General features: G+C 42.4%; 1 protein-coding gene across 1 annotated transcript in view; it reads right to left on the bottom strand.

The window, feature by feature from the left end:
- The window catches only part of LOC309556230 (ubiquitin-conjugating enzyme E2 E2), a 370,216-nt gene that overhangs the window by 29,002 nt on the left and 321,721 nt on the right, over window positions 1–19,493 (bottom strand). Inside the window, exon 5 of the mRNA XM_082258633.1 lies at window positions 1,992–2,139. Coding sequence (XP_082114759.1) covers window positions 1,992–2,139 — 148 coding nt within the window. The remainder of the gene's footprint in view (window positions 1–1,991; window positions 2,140–19,493) is intronic.

The raw sequence follows: 19,493 nt of genomic DNA, 5'->3' as shown, positions 1-19,493 counted from the left end.
CTGTTCTCTTTGTATTGTTTCCTTTGTTTAGAAATCCCTGGCGTTCCTGCCAGTACCTTTACTTTCCCAATAAAAACTGACAACACTAGGCAGGAAAGAACAGCACGGTCAGTTTTCTGGCTGTGCTGGTAACTCAGCCTGATCAGATTTCGGTTGACACCCCCTCCCCCTTGTACAGCCTTTCACTAGGAATACCAGTGTACTGCTGTTTCTCCTTTCCAACTCTTTGAGCTTCTTATTCAGCTGAGAACAGAGGTCACGTGATCACTTATTAAAAAGGGAAAAAAGGTGTTTATAATGTTCTTTATATGTATACACAAATCTTTTCTCTTTCATTTCTACTTTCAACTGAATGGGTTGTTTTACAACCCAAAGACGAAGCAGAGTAACTAATCCACAGACTAAGCAGAGTATAACCATCTATAAGTAATAAAGACTCTTGGATATCAGAGCTCTTTATTATTAGGCTGGAAGATTACTAAAGCTGGCCATACATAGATCACAATTTGGGCAGATCACCAAGAGACCATACAAATTTTGATCCATGTATGGCCACTGTGGTGGAACAAATGTCGATCAACAAATCCACTTCCGTTCAACCTCTGAGTTGAAAAAGTTAAACTCGAACAGTGCTGCAGACTATGGACTGCTGCAGACTATAGCTGCAGGTTATAGCAAGTGGTCTTTGTGTCTGATCCCTGATCAGGACATGCTTGTTTAAAAAAAAAAAAAGAAAAGAAACGTTTACAATCACTTAAAGCAATCCATCAGAGTGTAGTAGGCCCCCACTGCCATCTTCATCTCATGGGGACTTCAGCACACACATGGCACATTCTACTTCACTCTTCTACACCAAAAAGTGAAGCTTTTGGCCCATGTAAAATGGGATATTCCAACAACCATTTACTGCTGAAACCCAAAATGCAGGATGCAATTGGCCAACAACTACAGTTTTTTAAAAATATATATTTTTATATATAATTGAATTATGTTCAACTTTTTAATTAATATCATGAATTAAATAAATATGAATTTATTGTCGCCCACTATTGGCACCTTTAGCGCAAGAAAAGCTCAACAAAAATGTATCTTTTTAAATTCTATACACCCCCCTTCTAGATTGCAAGCTCTAACGAGCAGGGCCCTCTAAATCCTCCTGTATTGAATTGTATTGTAACTGTATTGTCTTCCCTTATATTGTAAAGCGCTGCGCAAACTGTCAGCGCTATATAAATCCTGTATAATAATAATAATATATGTATATCTTCACAATGGTCCATTGTGCTTCTGTCGTGGTGTTAAAAATTCTGCTTGCTGCATTTTTGGTCAGTTAAAAAAACTTCACCAAAAACGTACCTCTCCGTTGAAATGCATTAAAAATGGAGCAAGAACACATCAAAAATGCACCCATGTTATGTTTCTGATGCGGTTTTTGAGTCACATGACAAAACACACCATAAGCACAGTAAAATGATGGGAAAATTGGGGCTAAATCGTGGTAAAATCATGGCTAAATTGCAGTAAAATCGCAGATCCTTTTTCTCTTATATAACACCATTTTCGGCTGAAATTTTCGGTGCACCTCTAAATAATCTCATTATGGCAACTTAGGAGGCCAGAGACATCCTTGTTATTGCAAGAAATGTGGCAATTCAGAAGTAGTTCCTTCCTATTATTCAACCTTTATGTAGCCTTTCAGCTTGAGATTGAGGTTTCTTTCATACCGGGAAAGCTATCTGCAGTTTTTTTATGTTTCTATTATATTTATGTGGCCTTCTTCCTCATGTCCCTGTTTTATGACCCAAAAACAAACAGATTACCCAGCTACTAAACAGCTCGGGTGAGCATGTTATTCTAACTGTGGTTAGACTGTAATCTCCTTCATAGTCAAGGACTGATGAGATATTCTTTGATATGACACCACACATATTTGAAAAGTAAAGTAGAGAAGCACGTAGAGAAGGACATCGTCTCTAAGCCCAGATTCTTACCAGGGTTGCAGTCTGTGAGCAGTGAACAGATGGAGAGGAGAACTTTAGAAATGGTTAATGCCGGGCTCCAGTTATCTTTCAGGATATCGAGACAGATGACTCCTTGGCTGTTAATATTGCAGTGGTAGATCCTCGTCCGAAATGTCACCTGCAAAACACAGACAATCTGCCAATTAATTATTTCCAGAAACATTTACACAATGTCTATTAAAGCATACCTTTGCTGAACTATCAGAATCAAATCAGTACAACACTTTTTTAAGGATATCCGTCAATTTTTTAAAATACATTATATTATTTTATGTATGAAATGTTGTGTCCCCCTCCCTGTGGGACGGAGTGACAGTTTATACACTTTCTCTCAATGTAGCTTTCTGATAATGAGAGTGTACGTTGTTACGCCTAGTGCCCTTAGTAGTGTCAGTAAAAGAATTGTGTTTAATTATACAGTGCAAAGTCTAAAACCTTTCTCCTTAGGCCTCAGGCACACTGGATGTTATCAAAACGCCAGTAGAAAGCTGTAGTTGTAGAAGGAGTTTTTATCTTTTTTTTTAAGCTTTTTTTAACCACCTCAATACTGGGCACTTAAACCCCCTTCCTTCCCAGACCAATTTTCAGCTTTTAGCGCTGTTGCAATTTGAATGACAATTGCGCGGTCATGCAACGCTGTACCTAAACCAAATTTGTGTCATTTTTTCCCCACAAATAGAGCTTTCTTTTGGTGGTATTTGATCACCGTCAGGTTTTTTCTTTTTGGGTGCACAAATAAAAAAAGACTGAAAAATTTGAAAAAAAAAAAAAAAAGTTTCTTGTTTAGGTTATAAAATTTTGTAAATAGATATGTTTTTTCCTGCACTGATGATGCCGCACTGACAGGCACTGATGAGGAGACACTGATGGGGTGGCACTGATGGGGTGGCACTGATATGCAGCACTGATGGGCACTGATATGTGGCACTGATAGATAGCACTGATATGCAGCATTGGTGGGCACTGATAGGCAGCGCTGATGGGCACTGATAGGCAGCACTGATTGGCGGCACTGATGGGCACTGTTGGGCGGCAATGATCGGCACTGATGGGTGGCACTGATGGGGGGCACTGATAGGCAGCACTGGGGGGCAATAATGGGCACTGGTGGGCGGCACTGATAGATGGCAATAATGGCACTGGTGGGCAGCACTGATAGATGCCATTGATGGGCAACACTGATAGGGAGGGCACTGGGGGGCTCTCTGAGCCCTGCTTGCCATCCCTGGTGGCCATAGTGGGCATCCCTGGTGGTCATGGGTGGGCATCCCTGGTGGCTTAGTGGCACCCCCCCCCCCCCCAGGGCTGCACTGGTAATCAATGTTCTGATTACCAGCACAGACCCCCCCCCTGTGATCAGTGAGTAATTAGAAATACTCACTGATCACCCCCGCAGCAGCACCGATCCTCTGATCTTCTCCTCACTGACAGGATCTGTCAGGAGGAGAAGAGATCGAAGCCGTTACAACGGCTCTATTTACATTACATGACGGCTGTGATTGGACACAGCCATCATGTGATCAGGAGGGCCAATCACAGGGCCCTCCTGCCGAATGTTGTTGCCGTGTGTCCGAGGGACACAGGCACATCGAGATCGCGCCGCTGCGCGTGCCCGCGGCGGCGCGATCTCTCTCCTTCTGAAGGACGTTCCGGAACGTCCATTCAGAAGGACGAGACTCCCGCCCGGCCGTATATGTACTATGGCCCGGGTGGGAGGTAGTTAAAAGCTTAACTCCACTTTTGTTGAAAAAAAAAAAAAAAACATTCCCCTCTGGATGATCTCTGTACATTGCAGGGATTTTAACAAATTTTGTTGCAGATTCCTACCTTTTGTTATTCTAAAGAAAACATTGTTTGTTCCTCTGTGCTGCGTGGGTCAAATGGGAGTGGTTTCATAATTATCTATCAGCTGTGGCAGCTGCAGGGCTCTAATGAGGAAATCTGCTGGGCCTGCATCCCTTTAGACGTGTTCCTATTGGGAGTATCTCACCAAAAATGAAATTTTTGTTGCAGGGGATGCCAGAAATCTGACTTGTATCCAGAAATCTGACTTGAGCCAATCACACAAGCAGGAAATTATGTTTCTGGGGTGTGGTCAGTACAGATTCTGTGTACAGAACAGCTCCAGGTAGCCACGTTGCATTGCATTTTCAGAAATTTTTTAATAACATTCAATTACAATATGATTTGTGTAGCAATTGTATATGCTATGTTGTTTTTTCTTTTTCCCCTCACGAAAGTGGAGTTACCCTTTAAGCAAACTATACTGCCACGAAAGCTTATGACTCACAAACGCTGATAAACGCTGAATAGCCATGTTATTCAGCGTTTTTAAGCTTTTATCAGAGTTAGAGCGTTTTTACTGTTGAACAACTCCTCTCAAACCCACTAGTTCTGAGTTTTTTTTCCAGCCAGAAAACTGCTGATGACAGCCTATGTGTGCATGGACACATAGGATAACATGCTTGGGAGGTTACTGGCTGCAGACAAAAGATGTCTCAAGTCAAAAACAGCAGCTGTAAAAGCATCCAGTGTGCAAGAGGCCTTAGTGTCCTTGGTAAATAGTATGGTACACAGTGAATACATAAATCCAAGTGGATTGTATACAGACGGTCCCGAGTTACAAAAAAAATAGGTTCTGTAAATTTGTTCTTAAGTTGAATTTGTTTTTGTAATGATCCATAGGGAAGCTAACCCTTCTCTATGGATAGCATAGGGAAGGGTTACCACCCCTTTAACATTTGTTTTTGCGGTCTGTTCCCCTGTTCAGAAGATTTCACCTCCACTTTATGCCCCTATGACAATTGGATTTTGAACATTTTGGGTTGTTGTGGAAAGAAGGATTGGTGATAAAGCTTCAGTAAAGACACCTTTTTCCCATGAGAACTCTTACAGGAGCGAATTTCCCTTCCTAGGGGGAGATTTCTCCTCACTTTGTTGTCTCCCTCCGTTTGTAGTAGAGTGGTTTATAAATCGGATGTTTGTAACCCTGTATAAATATCAATATCATAAAATCAAACACTGGTTCCTAGATAGACTCTAATACAGTGATTATAAATGTAAAACACAATATGTACCGTGAAAAAAATCGCAACAGAATGGCGTAACCGCAGAATCACAATATTGCAATATAATCACATACTGTGAACTGAAAAAGTCCTCAAAAGTGCTACATGTATATGCTTTCTGCACTGGCCATGAGAGGAATGGAGAAGTGCAGGCCTAAGGCCTCATACACGCTAACATTAAAAACAAAACGCTTACCAGATTAAGAAAAATTTGCATTCACTGTACATTTAGTGTTGGTTTTACAGAGCTGAATAGAGCTTAGCCGATGTAAACACAGACAAGAATTAACAAACGCATCTAAATGTGGCTAAACCTCTTAACACATGCAAAAAGGGATCTGGGATGCATAAACACAGTTTATACGAGGTGGTATCAAAAGGTTTTGAGACTAGTTTTATGACACGCCAACAGATGGCAGCACATCTTCACACCTTATGAAGGTGCACCAACCTTCATAAATCAGTGTCCCAAAAGCTATAGACCTGTGTATATTGGGAGCTGTGCAACTGGTGCTATTCTGACCACGTGTGTTACCACTTCTGCAATTTCATCACGGACACCAAGTTAGAGCAAATGTGAAATTATGCGCAAAACTGGGCAAAACTGCCACAGAGATGTTTGACATGATCGGGCAAGTTTACAGCGATGCGGCAATGAGTTGAACATCCAGCTGAAAGGTCGCCGTTTTGACACCATTGCGGAGATCTAGCGCGAATAGCAGAAGGTTGACAAGCTTCGAAAAGAAGACTCCCAGGACACATTCCAGAAGTGGCAGGAACGCTGGGAGAGCCGTATTGCTGTGCAAGGGGTCTATTTTCAAGGTGATAGTGCATAAATAAAATAAAATAAAGTATTTTCTTGGAAACAGAGGTAGCCTCAAAACTTTTTGATACCAACTCAAACTTCCCAGATAACTTCTCCTGCGTTTAGAAAAGCTAAAGGCAGGAGTGCCAGTATGTAGGAGACCTTAGTAGGAAAAGAACACCTCCAAGTGATTATGCATGGAAGCTGGGGACTAGTCTGTGGCTGCAGGAGCCTGTGTATTCCATGTCTGGGCCAAGCAGCCATTTTTATGGAAAGGCTGAATTAGAGCTGCACGATTAATCGTATGAAAATCGCGATCTCGATTCACCCCTCCTGACGATCTAACCCTGAAATATGCTTGATTCTTTGCATAGCTGCATAGCAGAGAGAACAGCTGTGGAAAAAAAAAAAAAAAAAAAGCCTCCCGCAAAGTCTCCCAGTAACTATAAACAAAAATAATTACATTGTATCTTTTCCTTCCCTCTGCCAGGGAGAAAGGAAGTTTAACCTCTTAAAGACTGGATCTTTTTCTGACATTTGTTGCTTGCAAGTTAAAATCAGTTTTTTTTGCTAGAAGAGTACTTAGAACCCCCAAACATTTTATATATTTTTTTTAGCAGAGACCCTACAGAATAAAATGGCGATTGTTGTAATATTTTATGTCACACTGTATTTGCGCAGCAGTCTTTCAAACGCAATTAATAGACTTTAATGAATAAAAAAAAAACGTAACAGTAAAGTTATCCCAATTTTTTTTTGTTACACAGAGAATCGTGAGAGAATCGTGATCTTTATTCCAAGCTGAAAAATCGTGATTCTCATTTTGGCCAGAATCGTGCAGCTCTAGGCTGAATGTTATTATGTAAAAAAAAAAAACTAACTGCACAAAAAAAGGGCATCAACCAAAAGATAAGAAAAAAAAAAAGAAATGCACCACACTAAAATAAAGAGGTGTGAACCATGCCAAAATCTAAATCGGAAATCAGGCTATTCTTTTCTAAATTGTGCAATTGAATTTCTTTCAGAAAAATGGAACAAGCTCTAAATGATCATTCAGAGATTTTTATGTTGGATTATTTCTGTGCAGTAATGCACAGGTCATTCATTTTTCAAATGCTATGCTTGATATCCCTTAGGAGTCAACCCTAACATTAACATCTTGGATGATTAAAGTGGAGTTCCACCCTATTTTTATACTTACCTCCATCTTCTCGCTCCGGGTCACCTGAAAAAGAAATGGATAATCGCATATTTTTTTTTTTTTTACTTACCTCGTAGCGAAGAAAATATACTTACCTTACTTCCTTCTTCCTCCTTCCTCGGCCGCGGCCCGTCGTCACTTCCTGGCTCTGCAATGATTCCTGGGAGCTGGACGTCATAGCTCCCAGGAATCATTGCGCCTGCACCGGCCCCGACGTCAGTTCCGGGTCGCGAGCGTCATCCCCTTCTAAACAGCTTCTGGGCATGCCCAGAAGCTGTGGAGGGGTGACGCGCGCGACCCGGAAGTGACGTCGGGGCCGGCGCAGAGCATCGTGGGACCACAGAAGGCGGAAGAAGACGCCGAAGAGGACGCGCTGGCTTCAAGCTGCCCACATCTGAGATGGCAGCGCTGGACAAGACGTTTGCAAGGTAAGTATTTCGTCTTGCAGGTAAGTGCAACCCGGGACAGATCAGAGGCTAGCCATTGTGGAATGCACTAGCCCTGACTGTCCCGGGGGTATTAAAAAAAAAAAATACAAATCCAGGGTGGAACTCCGCTTTAAGCAAGTCACATCATTTGCAGCAATTAGCTGCAAATACACAACTTTAGCTTATTCTTTTTACAGCAGCTCTCAAATTAAACTGTGTTTTAGGGGAAAAGAATAATAGAATTTAGGAGGAGAGCTGAGCACTTATGCTGTGTTATAACGCAGGGATTGACAAATTTACTTTGAATCTAGGAGCCAGCTAAAAAAGTTAGGTTAGTTTTTTTTTTTAACTAACACAGCTTTTTTGCTATTTACGGTGCTGCGCTACTTTAACCTCTTCTGGACTGGGAGGTTTTACCCCCTTAATGACCAGGCCATTTATTTGCGATTTGGCACTGCGTTACTTTAACTGAAAATTGCGCGGTCGTGCGATGCTGTACCCAAATAAAATTGATGTTCTTTTTTTCCCACAAATAGAGCTTTCTTTTGGTGGTATTTGATCACCTCTGCGATTTTTATTTTTTGCGCTATAAACATAAAAAGAGAGACAATTCAGAAAAAAAAGAAAAAAACAATATTTTTTACTTTCTGCTATATAAAATTCCCAACAAAAAATTAAAAAATCACGTTTTCATCATTTTAGGCCAATATGTATTCCGCTACATATTTTTGGTAAAAAAATCCCAAAAAGAGTACATTTATTGGTTTGCGCAAACGTTATGGCGTCTACAAACTAGGGAAAAGACTTGCCATTTTTATTTATTTCTTTTTTTAACTAGTAATGGCGCCGATCAGCAAATTTTAGTGGGACTGCGACATTGTGGAGGACAGATCAGACACCTAACTGACATTTTTGACACTTTTGTGGGGATCAGTGACATTACTACAGTAATCACTGTTAAAAATATGCACTGTTACTGTACTAATGACATTGGCAGGGAAGGGGCTAACACCAGGGGCGTTAAATGGGTTAAATGTGTCCCTAGGGGGTTGTATTCACTGAATGAACACAGAGAACTGTGTTCCTAAATAAGAGGAACATAGGATACCTGTGTTCATTACTGACAGAACAGCGGTCTGTCATGTTTACAACGGCAGACCGCCGTTCTGTCTCCACAGGGATCGATCGTGGGTGCCCGGCGGCAATTGTGGGTGCCGGACTTGCTGATTGGCTCTCCCTGTAGCCAATCGGCGTGTGCCTCCATAGCGGTCCTGCGAAGCAACGTACAGTTTTGTTGTTTCGCAGGACAGAGCCGACCTGCCGCAGTATATGTACTGCTGGCGGCCAGCAAGTGGTTAACTAACAATTGCGTGGTTATGCAACACTGTACACAAATAACATGTATATCATTTCTTTTTACACTAATAGAGCTTTCTTTTTGTGGTATTTTATCACCATTGAGTTTATTTTTTTGCGCTATAAACAAAAAAAGACTGACATTTAAAAAAAACAAAAAACTTTTTTTACTTTTTACATTTTTTACTTTTTAAAACATATCCTATAAAAAATAAAATGTCTTCATAAATCTAGACCAAAATGTATTCTGCTACATTTCTTTTTGGTAAAAAAATAAGTGTCTTCTAATTGGTTTGTGTGAAAATTATAGCGGCTACAAATGACGGTAAATACAGTGAGGAAAAAAAAGATTTGACCCCCTGCTGATTTTGTATGTTTGCCCACTGACAAATAAATGATCAGTCTATAATTTTAATGGTAGGGTTATTTTAACAGTGAGAAACAGAACAACAACAAAAATATCAAGAAAAATGAATTTCAAAAAAGTTATAAATTAATTTGCATTTTAATGAGTGAAATAAGTATTTGATCCCCTATCTATTAGCAAGATTTCTGGCTCCCAGGTGTCTTCTATACAGGTACCGAGCTGAGATTAGGGGCACTCTCTTAAAGGGAGAGGAGCGTTCCTAATCCCAGCTTGTTACCTGTATAAAAGACACCTGTCCACAGAAGCAATCAATCAATCAGATTCCAATCTCTCCACCATGACCAAGACCAAAGAGCTGTCCAAGGATGTCAGGGACAAGATTGTAGACCTACACAAGGCTGGAATGGGCTACAAGACCAAGCAGCTTGGTGAGAGGGTGACAAAAGTTGGTGCGAAATAACTGTCACTCTCCCTCGGTCTGGGGCTGCATGCAAGATCTCACCTCCTGGAGTTTCAATGATCATGAGAACGGTGAGGAATCAGCCCCGAACTACACAGGAGGAGCTCGTCAATGATCTCAAGGCAGCTGGGACCATAGTCACCAAGAAAACAATTTGTAACACACTACGCTGTTAAGAACTGAAATCCTGCAGAGCCCGCAAGGTCCCTCTGCTCAAGAAAGCACATGCAGGCCCGTCTGAAGTTTGCTAATGAACATCTGAATGATTCAGAGGAGAACTGTGAGAAAGTGTTGTGGCTAGATGAGACCAAAATCGAGCTCTTTGGCATCAACTCAACTCGCAGTGTGTTGAGGAGGACAAATGTTGCCTATGACCCCAAGAACACCATCCCCACTGTCAAACATGGAGATGGAAACATTATGCTTTGGGGGTGTTTTTCTGCTAAGTGTCGGGTCACACCTATGCGATGCGGGAAGGCTGCGAATTCGCAGCCTGTTCCCGCATCGCAAACGCACATCTGGCAGTTCACACTGCCATATGCGATACGCTGGGGGTGTCAATGAAATGTTAACGACACCCCCAGTTTAATCGCATATCGCAGTGCGATCTGACAGTTCGCACAGGATGGGATCACACAAGTGTGAACCACTGTGCGATCCGATCCTGATGCGGCTGAAAAAATGCCTCATGTGCGACTTTTGTGCGGGTGCAGTGCGAATTTAGCCATACAAAGTGTACGGCTGAATTCGCACTGCACATCCGATCGCATGTAATGAAGGAGCAGTGCGCTCCGATATTACATGCGATCGCCGCACACGCGGAAGTGTGAACCGGCACTACGGGGACAGGACAAGTTCACCTGACATTGCATGTGATCTGCACAGTAATGCAGTGCAAATCACATGCGATGTATGATATCGCAAAAGCATGAACCCAGCCAAAAAGTCTATCATGCCAACTCAAAGAACCAAAGGCAAAAAGATTAACCTGCACATAAATAGATATATACAGGAGGAGCTGTGAAAATGCTGAACAGTTTTCCACATAAGTGGGTTCTAGCCAACTCAGTAGATTGATGAATGAATGATGATGTAGAGGAATATTTGTTTTTATCGTTTAAGAAGGAATTGTCCCTGGTAAGAAAAATGGGAACTTTTTTTTTTTTGCCTTCCTTTGAATAAACCTTTGGTTTAAAATTGTGAGGATGGAAGTTTTTTTTTTTTCGGTTGCATTAGATCAGGGATCCTCAAACTACGGCCCTCCAACTGTTGCAGAACTACACATCCCATGAGGCATTGTAAAACTCTGACATTCACAGACAAGACTAGGCATGATGGGAATTGTAGTTCCTGAACAGCTGGAGGGCCATAGTTTAAAGACCCTTGCATTAGATGAGTTGCAGTCCTATTTAAACCTACGAGTAAATATTCTAATTGCTTGTCTTTTGATAGAATAAAGCGGTAGTAAGGGCAAAAAATAAAAAAAATAAAACGTTGTGAATTAGGAATGTGTTTGATAGCAAATAAATAAATATAGGTAAAATAATGTACCAAAAAAATGCACATTTCATAAAAAACAACGCAACATTGTTTAGGTAGGTAAATTAGCCATTGAGATATTGTCAAAGTAACCAGTGCATACTAAAGCTGCTAAATTTTGTCAGGGCATCTAGGGCTGTTTATGACTTCTGGTAGCCCATTTCCACTCCAAAGAGTTTATTGCTGCCCTGTCCGCATATGTTACAGTGACATACACCCATTGCATACTGTTCTATTGCACCTTGCAATAAAAAAAACTATTTAGGGGACAAAAGAGTCACAGATGCGCCTACAAGCCAGTATTTCATTTTTATATTTTTATTTTCAGATTTCAAAATGTTGGTCATGTTATGCTGCAGGGTTCTTTTCCTTGTCACCACTGTCTGGACCTGGGTAGTTGTCAGAGAGTGGTAAGGACAATAAGCGCCATTATGTGCACAAGTTTGTGTGCAAAGAGCGGTGGTGATGGAGTATGGAGACATGAATGATGCTGGTCTTTCCACATAAAAGACTGAGGACATTAGGTGGCAGAGAGGAATTAGTGTGGGGGTAGCCTTAGAAAAGGATTGAACTTCAGCTAGAAAGTTTTTTTTTTTTTTTTTTGGGCTGGGCAATCAATTTTTTTGTAATTTTAAGATGGAGTAGGACTTCTTTAAAAAAAAAAAAAAAGTTACACTTATCCGGCAGAGTGATTATTTTGCTATATATATATATATATATATATATATATATAAATAGCCACATGAAAATGTAAATACTACACACAATTTGCATAAGTGCTACTATAGCTAAATTATATAATTTTAATACACTGGAGTGTGTAAAGAAGTTTAAATATTGATAAATATGTAACATTTTAGAAATTTCCAAGAATGGAAGAAAAAAATAAAAGCGGGGGGCACTATTTTCCTTTGCAAAATTTACTTCCTGCCAACTAATTCCTGAGAATAAAACTGCCAACTGCCATTTTTATTTTGTTTCCGGCTGTCTGTAAATGGTTTTTACAAATAGCGACAGACTACAGCAAAGTTACATAAATGTGAAGTTTCCCATTCTTTGTGCTGGTGTAAGATCTTTTACAAAAAGAACGATAAATATTAATTTCACTGAAATGCTGTCAAATAATCATGTAATGCTTTCATACTGGCTATTGTAAATACCTGATTTCTGGAGCATTATTTAAAGATCAGCAGCTACTAGTATGCTGGTTTATGGCTGGTGAGTTGACCCCCCCGTAAGCTTAAAGTGGCCATAAAGGCAGAAGGTTTTATTTATCTAAAACGCCTTCTGTGTGTAGCAGCCCCTCTTTAGCCCCTTCACCCCCCAATACTTACCTGAGCTCATCTCTATCCAGCGATGTCCACGAGTGCCTCAGCCATTCAAGACTCTCTCTCCCAACTGGCTGAGACACAGCAGCAGCGCCATTGGCCCCCCGCCACTGTCAATCAAACTCAGCCAATCAGGAAAGAGATGGGGCGGGACTGAATGCCATCTGAATGGATATATGGAGCTGCAGCTCGGCTCAGGCACTCACAAGGAGGGAGGGGCCAGGAGCTCCAGCCAGGGATCGGAGAATGGAAAGGATCAGGGCAGCTCTGTGCAAAATCACTGCACAGAGGAGGTAAGTATAACATGTTTGTTATTTTAATAGGAATAAAACAAGACTATACAATCACCTTAAGTGTAATTACTTCCATGAGTCCAGGTTTTGCAAAGCTTTGTTACAATAAATAAAATCATAACTCATCCAACATAATACAAACAATGTTGGATTTACTCTATTACATTTCAAAGAGCTAGAAATAAAAACCTACATCCTGTGATTCATGAGCACATAAAAGGTGACTCAGTCTCAGAAACAGGCTGCTGACTCAGAAGTGTGTAATACAAGCTAAGTGATGGTTTTCTTACACCTTTCACCATTTTTAACAGAACTTCAGTGAAAAATGTAAAGCTACGTTTTTCCCTCAGATAAAATTGGGCCAGTAATACGTAAAGATTGGACTGCCTAAAGCTACAGTAGATCAAAACTGATTAAAAGAAAACTGTCAAAAGTATTCAGAAGAAATAGGAATTCCTTCGGGCCACAAAGACATTGCAAGATAAAGTATGTTTTAAAGGAGACATTTTAACGCAAAAGTAAGCAAATAAAGACACAACAAAAGTCACTATAACTACAAGCAAATTGTTGTGGTCTTATATGCTAATTGTGAGGCCCAATAAAGAGTATGTAGTTTGTATGTATTGATACATTTTTTTTTTCTTTCAGATAGCATAGAGTAAAGCCCGTACACATTGGCTTAATGTCGGGTGGCACTGGCCGACATTCGTTCTGTGTGTACTGCATCCGGGCTGGCTTCTGTCGAAGGGGCATGACCGAAAAATGTCTGCCAACCGACTCCTGATCAACGCGCTCTGCTGATGGGGGGAAACACAATGTCAGAACACAATAGAACAGCAGGGGAGATTGAATGTTAGTACAGCGGCTCCGACCTGAGCTGTCGGGTTTTTTTTTTGCGTTCGGCCCAATGGGTTTAACGAAAAAAAAAAAAAAAAAATCTAGCAGCAGTATGTACTAGGCTTAAGGAAGAGATACACAGTGGCGGCCCGTGCATAGGGGGCGCCAGCGCGCCGCCCCCCCTAAAAAAAGGAAAAAAAAAAATGGCAAAAAGAACAATAAAGTTATGAAAAAAAAAAATTGGTTTGCCGGCCTATGTGGTGGCTAAAGGGGGGGGGGGGTGGGGTTTACGACCCAGAAGAGGTGCCGATTGGCTGCCTTCCGGGGGCGTAACCTGGGCGCAGGAAAGAGTGCTTGGCCACCCCCACCTTCGTGATATCCTGGCTGTGATTGGTCCAGTCTCCAGCCTGGACCAATCATCATCCAGGACATCTGATCGCTGACGTCGCAATGGGGGCGGTGCCGGTGCGTGTGTCAGTCACTCACCGTCACCGCCGCTCCCCTTCCCGCCGGTTCCCGCCGCAGAGAAGAGGCCGAGACGAGAGAGAAGCCGCTCACCTTCCCGCCGCCGCAGAAGAAGACGAAGTATCGAGGAGGGGAGAAGCCGCCGCCGGAAGCCGAGCCGCCGCCAGGTAAGTGCATTGGATTGAAGGGAGCACGCACGCTGGTCTCTGCATTGATTGGGGGACAATGCTGTGGGCACTCTGCAATCATTGGGGTACAATGCTGTGGCACTCTGCAATCATTGGGGTACAATGCTGTGGGCACTCTGCAATCATTGGGGTACAATGCTGTGGGCACTCTGCAATCATTGGGGTACAATGCTGTGGCACTCTGCAATCATTGGGGTACAATGCTGTGGCACTCTGCAATCATGGAGGTACAATGCTGTGGGCACTCTGCAATCATTGAGGTACAATGCTGTGGGTACTCTGCAATCATTGGGGTACAATCCTGTGGGCACTCTGTAATCATTGGGGCACAATGCTGTGGGCACTCTGCAATCATTGGGGTACAATGCTGTGGGCACTCTGCAATCATTGGGGTACAATGCTGTGGGCACTCTGCAATCATTGGGGTACAATGCTGTGGGCACTCTGCAATCATTGGGGTACAATGCTGTGGGCACTCTGCAATCATTGGGGTACAATGCTGTGGGCACTCTGCAATCATTGGGGTACAATGCTGTGGGCACTCTGCAATCATTGGGGTACAATGCTGTGGGCACTCTGCAATCATTGGGGGACAATGTTGTGGGCACTCTGCAATCATTGGAGGACAATGCTGTGGGCACTCTGCAATCATTGGGGGACAATGCTGTGGGCACTCTGCAATCATTGGGGGACAATGCTGTGGCACTCTGCAATCATTGGGGGACAATGCTGTGGCACTCTGCAATCATTGGGGGACAATGCTGTGGCACTCTGCAATCATTGGGGTACAATGCTGTGGGCACTCTGCAATCATTGGGGTACAATGCTGTGGGCACTCTGCAATCATTGGGGTACAATGCTGTGGGCACTCTGCAATCATTGGGGTACAATGCTGTGGGCACTCTGCAATCATTGGGGGACAATGTTGTGGGCACTCTGCAATCATTGGAGGACAATGCTGTGGGCACTCTGCAATCATTGGGGGACAATGCTGTGGGCACTCTGCAATCATTGGGGGACAATGCTGTGGCACTCTGCAATCATTGGGGGACAATGCTGTGGCACTCTGCAATCATTGGGGGACAATGCTGTGGCACTCTGCAATCATTGGGGTACAATGCTGTGGCACTCTGCAATCATTGGGGTACAATGCTGTGGCACTCTGCAATCATTGGGGTACAATGCTGTGGCACTCTGCAATCATTGGGGTACAATGCTGTGGGCACTCTGCAATCATTGGGGGACAATGCTGTGGCACTCTGCAATCATTGGGGGACAATGCTGTGGTGCTCTGCAATCATTGGGGACAATGCTGTGGCTCTCTGCAGTGATTGGGGACAATGCTGTGGCGCTCTGCAGTGATTGGGGACAATGCTGTGGCGCTCTGCAGTGATTGGGGACAATGCTGTGGCGCTCTGCATTGAAAGGGGCTCGCACGCTGAACTCTGCATTGATGGGGGCACGGAACAGTGTTCATTGCATTGAAGGGGGCACAGCACAGTTGCATTGAAGGGGGCACGCACGCTGAACTCTGCATTGTGGGGGCACAGCACAGTGTTCATTGCATTGAAGGGGGCACAGAACAGTGTTTATTGCATTGAAGGGGGCACAGCACAGTGTTTATTGCATTGAAGGGGGCACAGCACATTGTTCATTGCATTGAAGGGGGCACAGCACAGTTGCATTGAAGGGGGCATGCACGCTGAACTCTGCATTGTGGGGGCACAGCACAGTGTTCATTGCATTGAAGGGGTCACAGCACAGTGTTTATTGCATTGAAGGGGGCACAGCACATTGTTCATTGCATTGAAGGGGGCACAGCACAGTTGCATTGAAGGGGGCATGCACGCTGAACTCTGCATTGTGGGGGCACAACACAGTGTTCATTGCATTGAAGGGGGCACAGTGTTTATTGCATTGAAGGGGGCACAGCACAGTGTTTATTGCATTGAAGGGGGCACAGCACAATGTTCATTGCATTGAAGGGGGCACGCACGCTGATCTCTGCATTAAAGGGGGCACGCACGCTGGTCTCTGCATTGAAAGGGGGCATGTACGCTGGTCTCTGCATTGAAAGGGGGCATGTACGCTGGTCACTGCATTAAAAGTAGAGCTGCACGATTCTGACAAAAATGAGAATCACGATTTTTTTGCTTGGAATAAAGATCACGATTCACTCACGATTCTCAGCACCACGTATATTTATACATTTATTTTTTTTTTTTAGGGATTACATTTTCTGCACATAACACTACCTTTTCAGCATTTTTACTTGTGAATTATCAATATAATAATAATTAATGAAATTATTATTTTCATTATATTATTTATTGTAATATATATATATATATATATATATATATATATATATATATATCTATCTATATAAAATACAATAAATAATATAATGAAAATAGTAATTATATTATTTATTGTAATATATATATATATATTATATATATAGATATATATATATATATCTATATATATATATATAAAATACAATAAATAATATAATGAAAATAATAATTTTATTAATTATTATTATATTGATAATTCACAAGTAAAAATGCTGAAAAGGTAGTGTTATGTGCAGAAAATGTAATCCCTAAAAAAATAAATAAATAAATGTATATTATAATGAAATGAAATATATATATATATATATATATATATATATATATATATAATTCATTCATTACAATATACATTTAATTATTTCGTTTTTAGGGTTTTCCCCTCTCTCCCCCCCTCCTCTGTCCTTGATTACCTCATGGAAAGCTCATCATGCCATAATTTTCTCGGACCCGTGAACAAATAGGACCTCGTCACTTCCGGGGACAGAGCAGGCGGGGCTGAGGTTGGACGGAAGACACCGTCGCGTCATCTGCAGACTTGAATTGAGGAGGCGTGACGGAGGTGCGGCCTGCCGCGTCATCTGCAGAGTGCTCAATGGAGGAGGCGTGACGGAGGTGCAGCCTGCCTCGTCATCTGCAGAGCGCTGAATAGAGGAAGCGTGACGGAGGTGCGGCCCGCCGCGTCATAGAGGAGGCGTGACGGAGGTGCGGCCGTGAAATAACCCCACCCCCAGAATCGCCGATATTCGTGATGGAGATCGCATAGGGGGGTGGATCAAGATCGCGATCCCAGAACGATTAATCGTGCAGCTCTAATTGAAAGGGGGCATGTACGCTGGTCTCTGCATTGAAAGGGGGCATATACCATCTCCTGTACCATGACCTGTGCCATGCCTATACCATATCTGTGCCATGCCTATACCATATCTGTGCCATGCCTATACCATCTCCTGTACCATCACCTGTTCCATGCCTATACCATCACCTGTGCCATGCCTGTACCATGACTTCAATGTCACGCAATTTATTACTGCGTTTTTTGACGCAAAGCAATACCTATTACATTTTTCTTTTTGCGCCCCCCCAAAAATTTTGAGCACCAGCCGCCACTGGAGATACATTTCCTATCAGGTTGCTTTTTGCTGTCTATGTCCTCCTGGGGAGATTTCCCTTCATTTACTTTCCTGGAAGAGTAATGGTATATGAGAAAAAATCCCCCCCAATATGAAGGGAATTCCCGTCTTATACAGTTGTCATCAGAACTTTTGTCTAAATTTGAAGATCCTCCTTCCCCTCTTGCTCTCAGGAGAACTCTAAAATTTTTAACTGTTTCAGTGACAATCATTGCCAGGAAAAACAGAGGGGTGGATCTCCCCAGCGGACACACAGACTGCTATAACAACCTGACAGGGGGTTTAACCCTTCCCTTTATCTGAAGCTAAACAAAATGATTTGTCTTTGCGCTCTAAGGTTTTGTGTATGAAGGCAAAGCCACCAAATGCCTTCTTCTTCTGAATGAATTCTCAGTCAGACAAAAATACCCCTGTCTCTCTTTTTATCACAATAGTTCTCCTTAGGTCTATTGTTTAGATCTGAAAAAAAAAGATCAAATTACCCACATAATGAATTCAAATATTAATAGTACAGTACAGGACCACAGGTTAAGTATTTATAGATATATACTCATACCTTCGGGTCATTGGACATTTGACAAAGCTTTTGAGGATATGCCTCTGAGTGCCTCCCTATAACCCCACCCTACTATGTGAGTCCTGCATTTGTTGCTAGTGCCTTAAAGAGGTTGTATACCCCCTGTAATGTTTGTGCCTATAACAAGGCTTACCTTTAGGTACTGTAAATATCTCCTAAATTTGCACCGTTTAGGAGATATTTACATTGCATACAGCTAATGGCATCATCAGCGCATGCACTCTGAAGGAATGGCCGCCTGTGCCATTTCTTCAGAGCCCTGTGACATTAATGGCGGCTCCCGCGCGCATGTGCAGGAGTGATGTCACGCGGCTCTGGTCATTAGCATAGCCAAAGATCCTGGAGGAAGATTGGTGAAGATGGATGCGCACTCCAATGGGGACGACACGGGCTTCGTTTGCAGGTAAGTGTCACATAATGTGTTAGTATGCATTGCATACTAGCACATTATGCATTTACTTTGCAGTTAACCAAAAAAAAAATTGTTTCCAGGCTTTACTTTCTCTTTATGGAGAAATCACAATTAGCCTAACTAGTTTATTATTTTATCTTCATATTCCTCAATCAACTCTTCAGAGTCTTCTAATACCACAATAGAAGCAGTGCATCAAGATCAGTGCAAACTTTGTAAAACCTTGGGAGCTGTATCCAGACTCTGTGGGGATGGTCTCTAATATAGCTTCGAGCTAAGATGCTCACCAAAGCACTTTCTACAACACGTGTAGTTAGCCTTAGGATTCTATACTGGTTCAGGGCTTTGGTCCATCCTTATGGAACTCAGACCCTGAAGACCCCTTGTGTGGTATGCCCCCCGTGTCAGACGAAGCCTGGACTCTACATAGGGTCCAGCATTGTGGACAGGAAAGACATGGTCACCCTGCATCTCTGACCATTACAAAAAAAAACCAGGGCTATGTTTATAATGTTTTCACTTTACACTGGTCACTAAAGGATGGTCTTCACCCAAAAGTTGCTGCTTACTTCTTCTGGATACCCTATATTCCACAACCTATTCTGGGAGTACCCAACATGGGATCACACTCACCCATACCTATGGTGCAAAACAGGTA

This window comes from Pelophylax lessonae (assembly GCF_965119305.1).
Source record: "Pelophylax lessonae genome assembly, chromosome: 5".
Classification (NCBI taxonomy): domain Eukaryota; kingdom Metazoa; phylum Chordata; class Amphibia; order Anura; family Ranidae; genus Pelophylax; species Pelophylax lessonae.
This window is presented reverse-complemented; position numbering and strand designations above follow the sequence as displayed.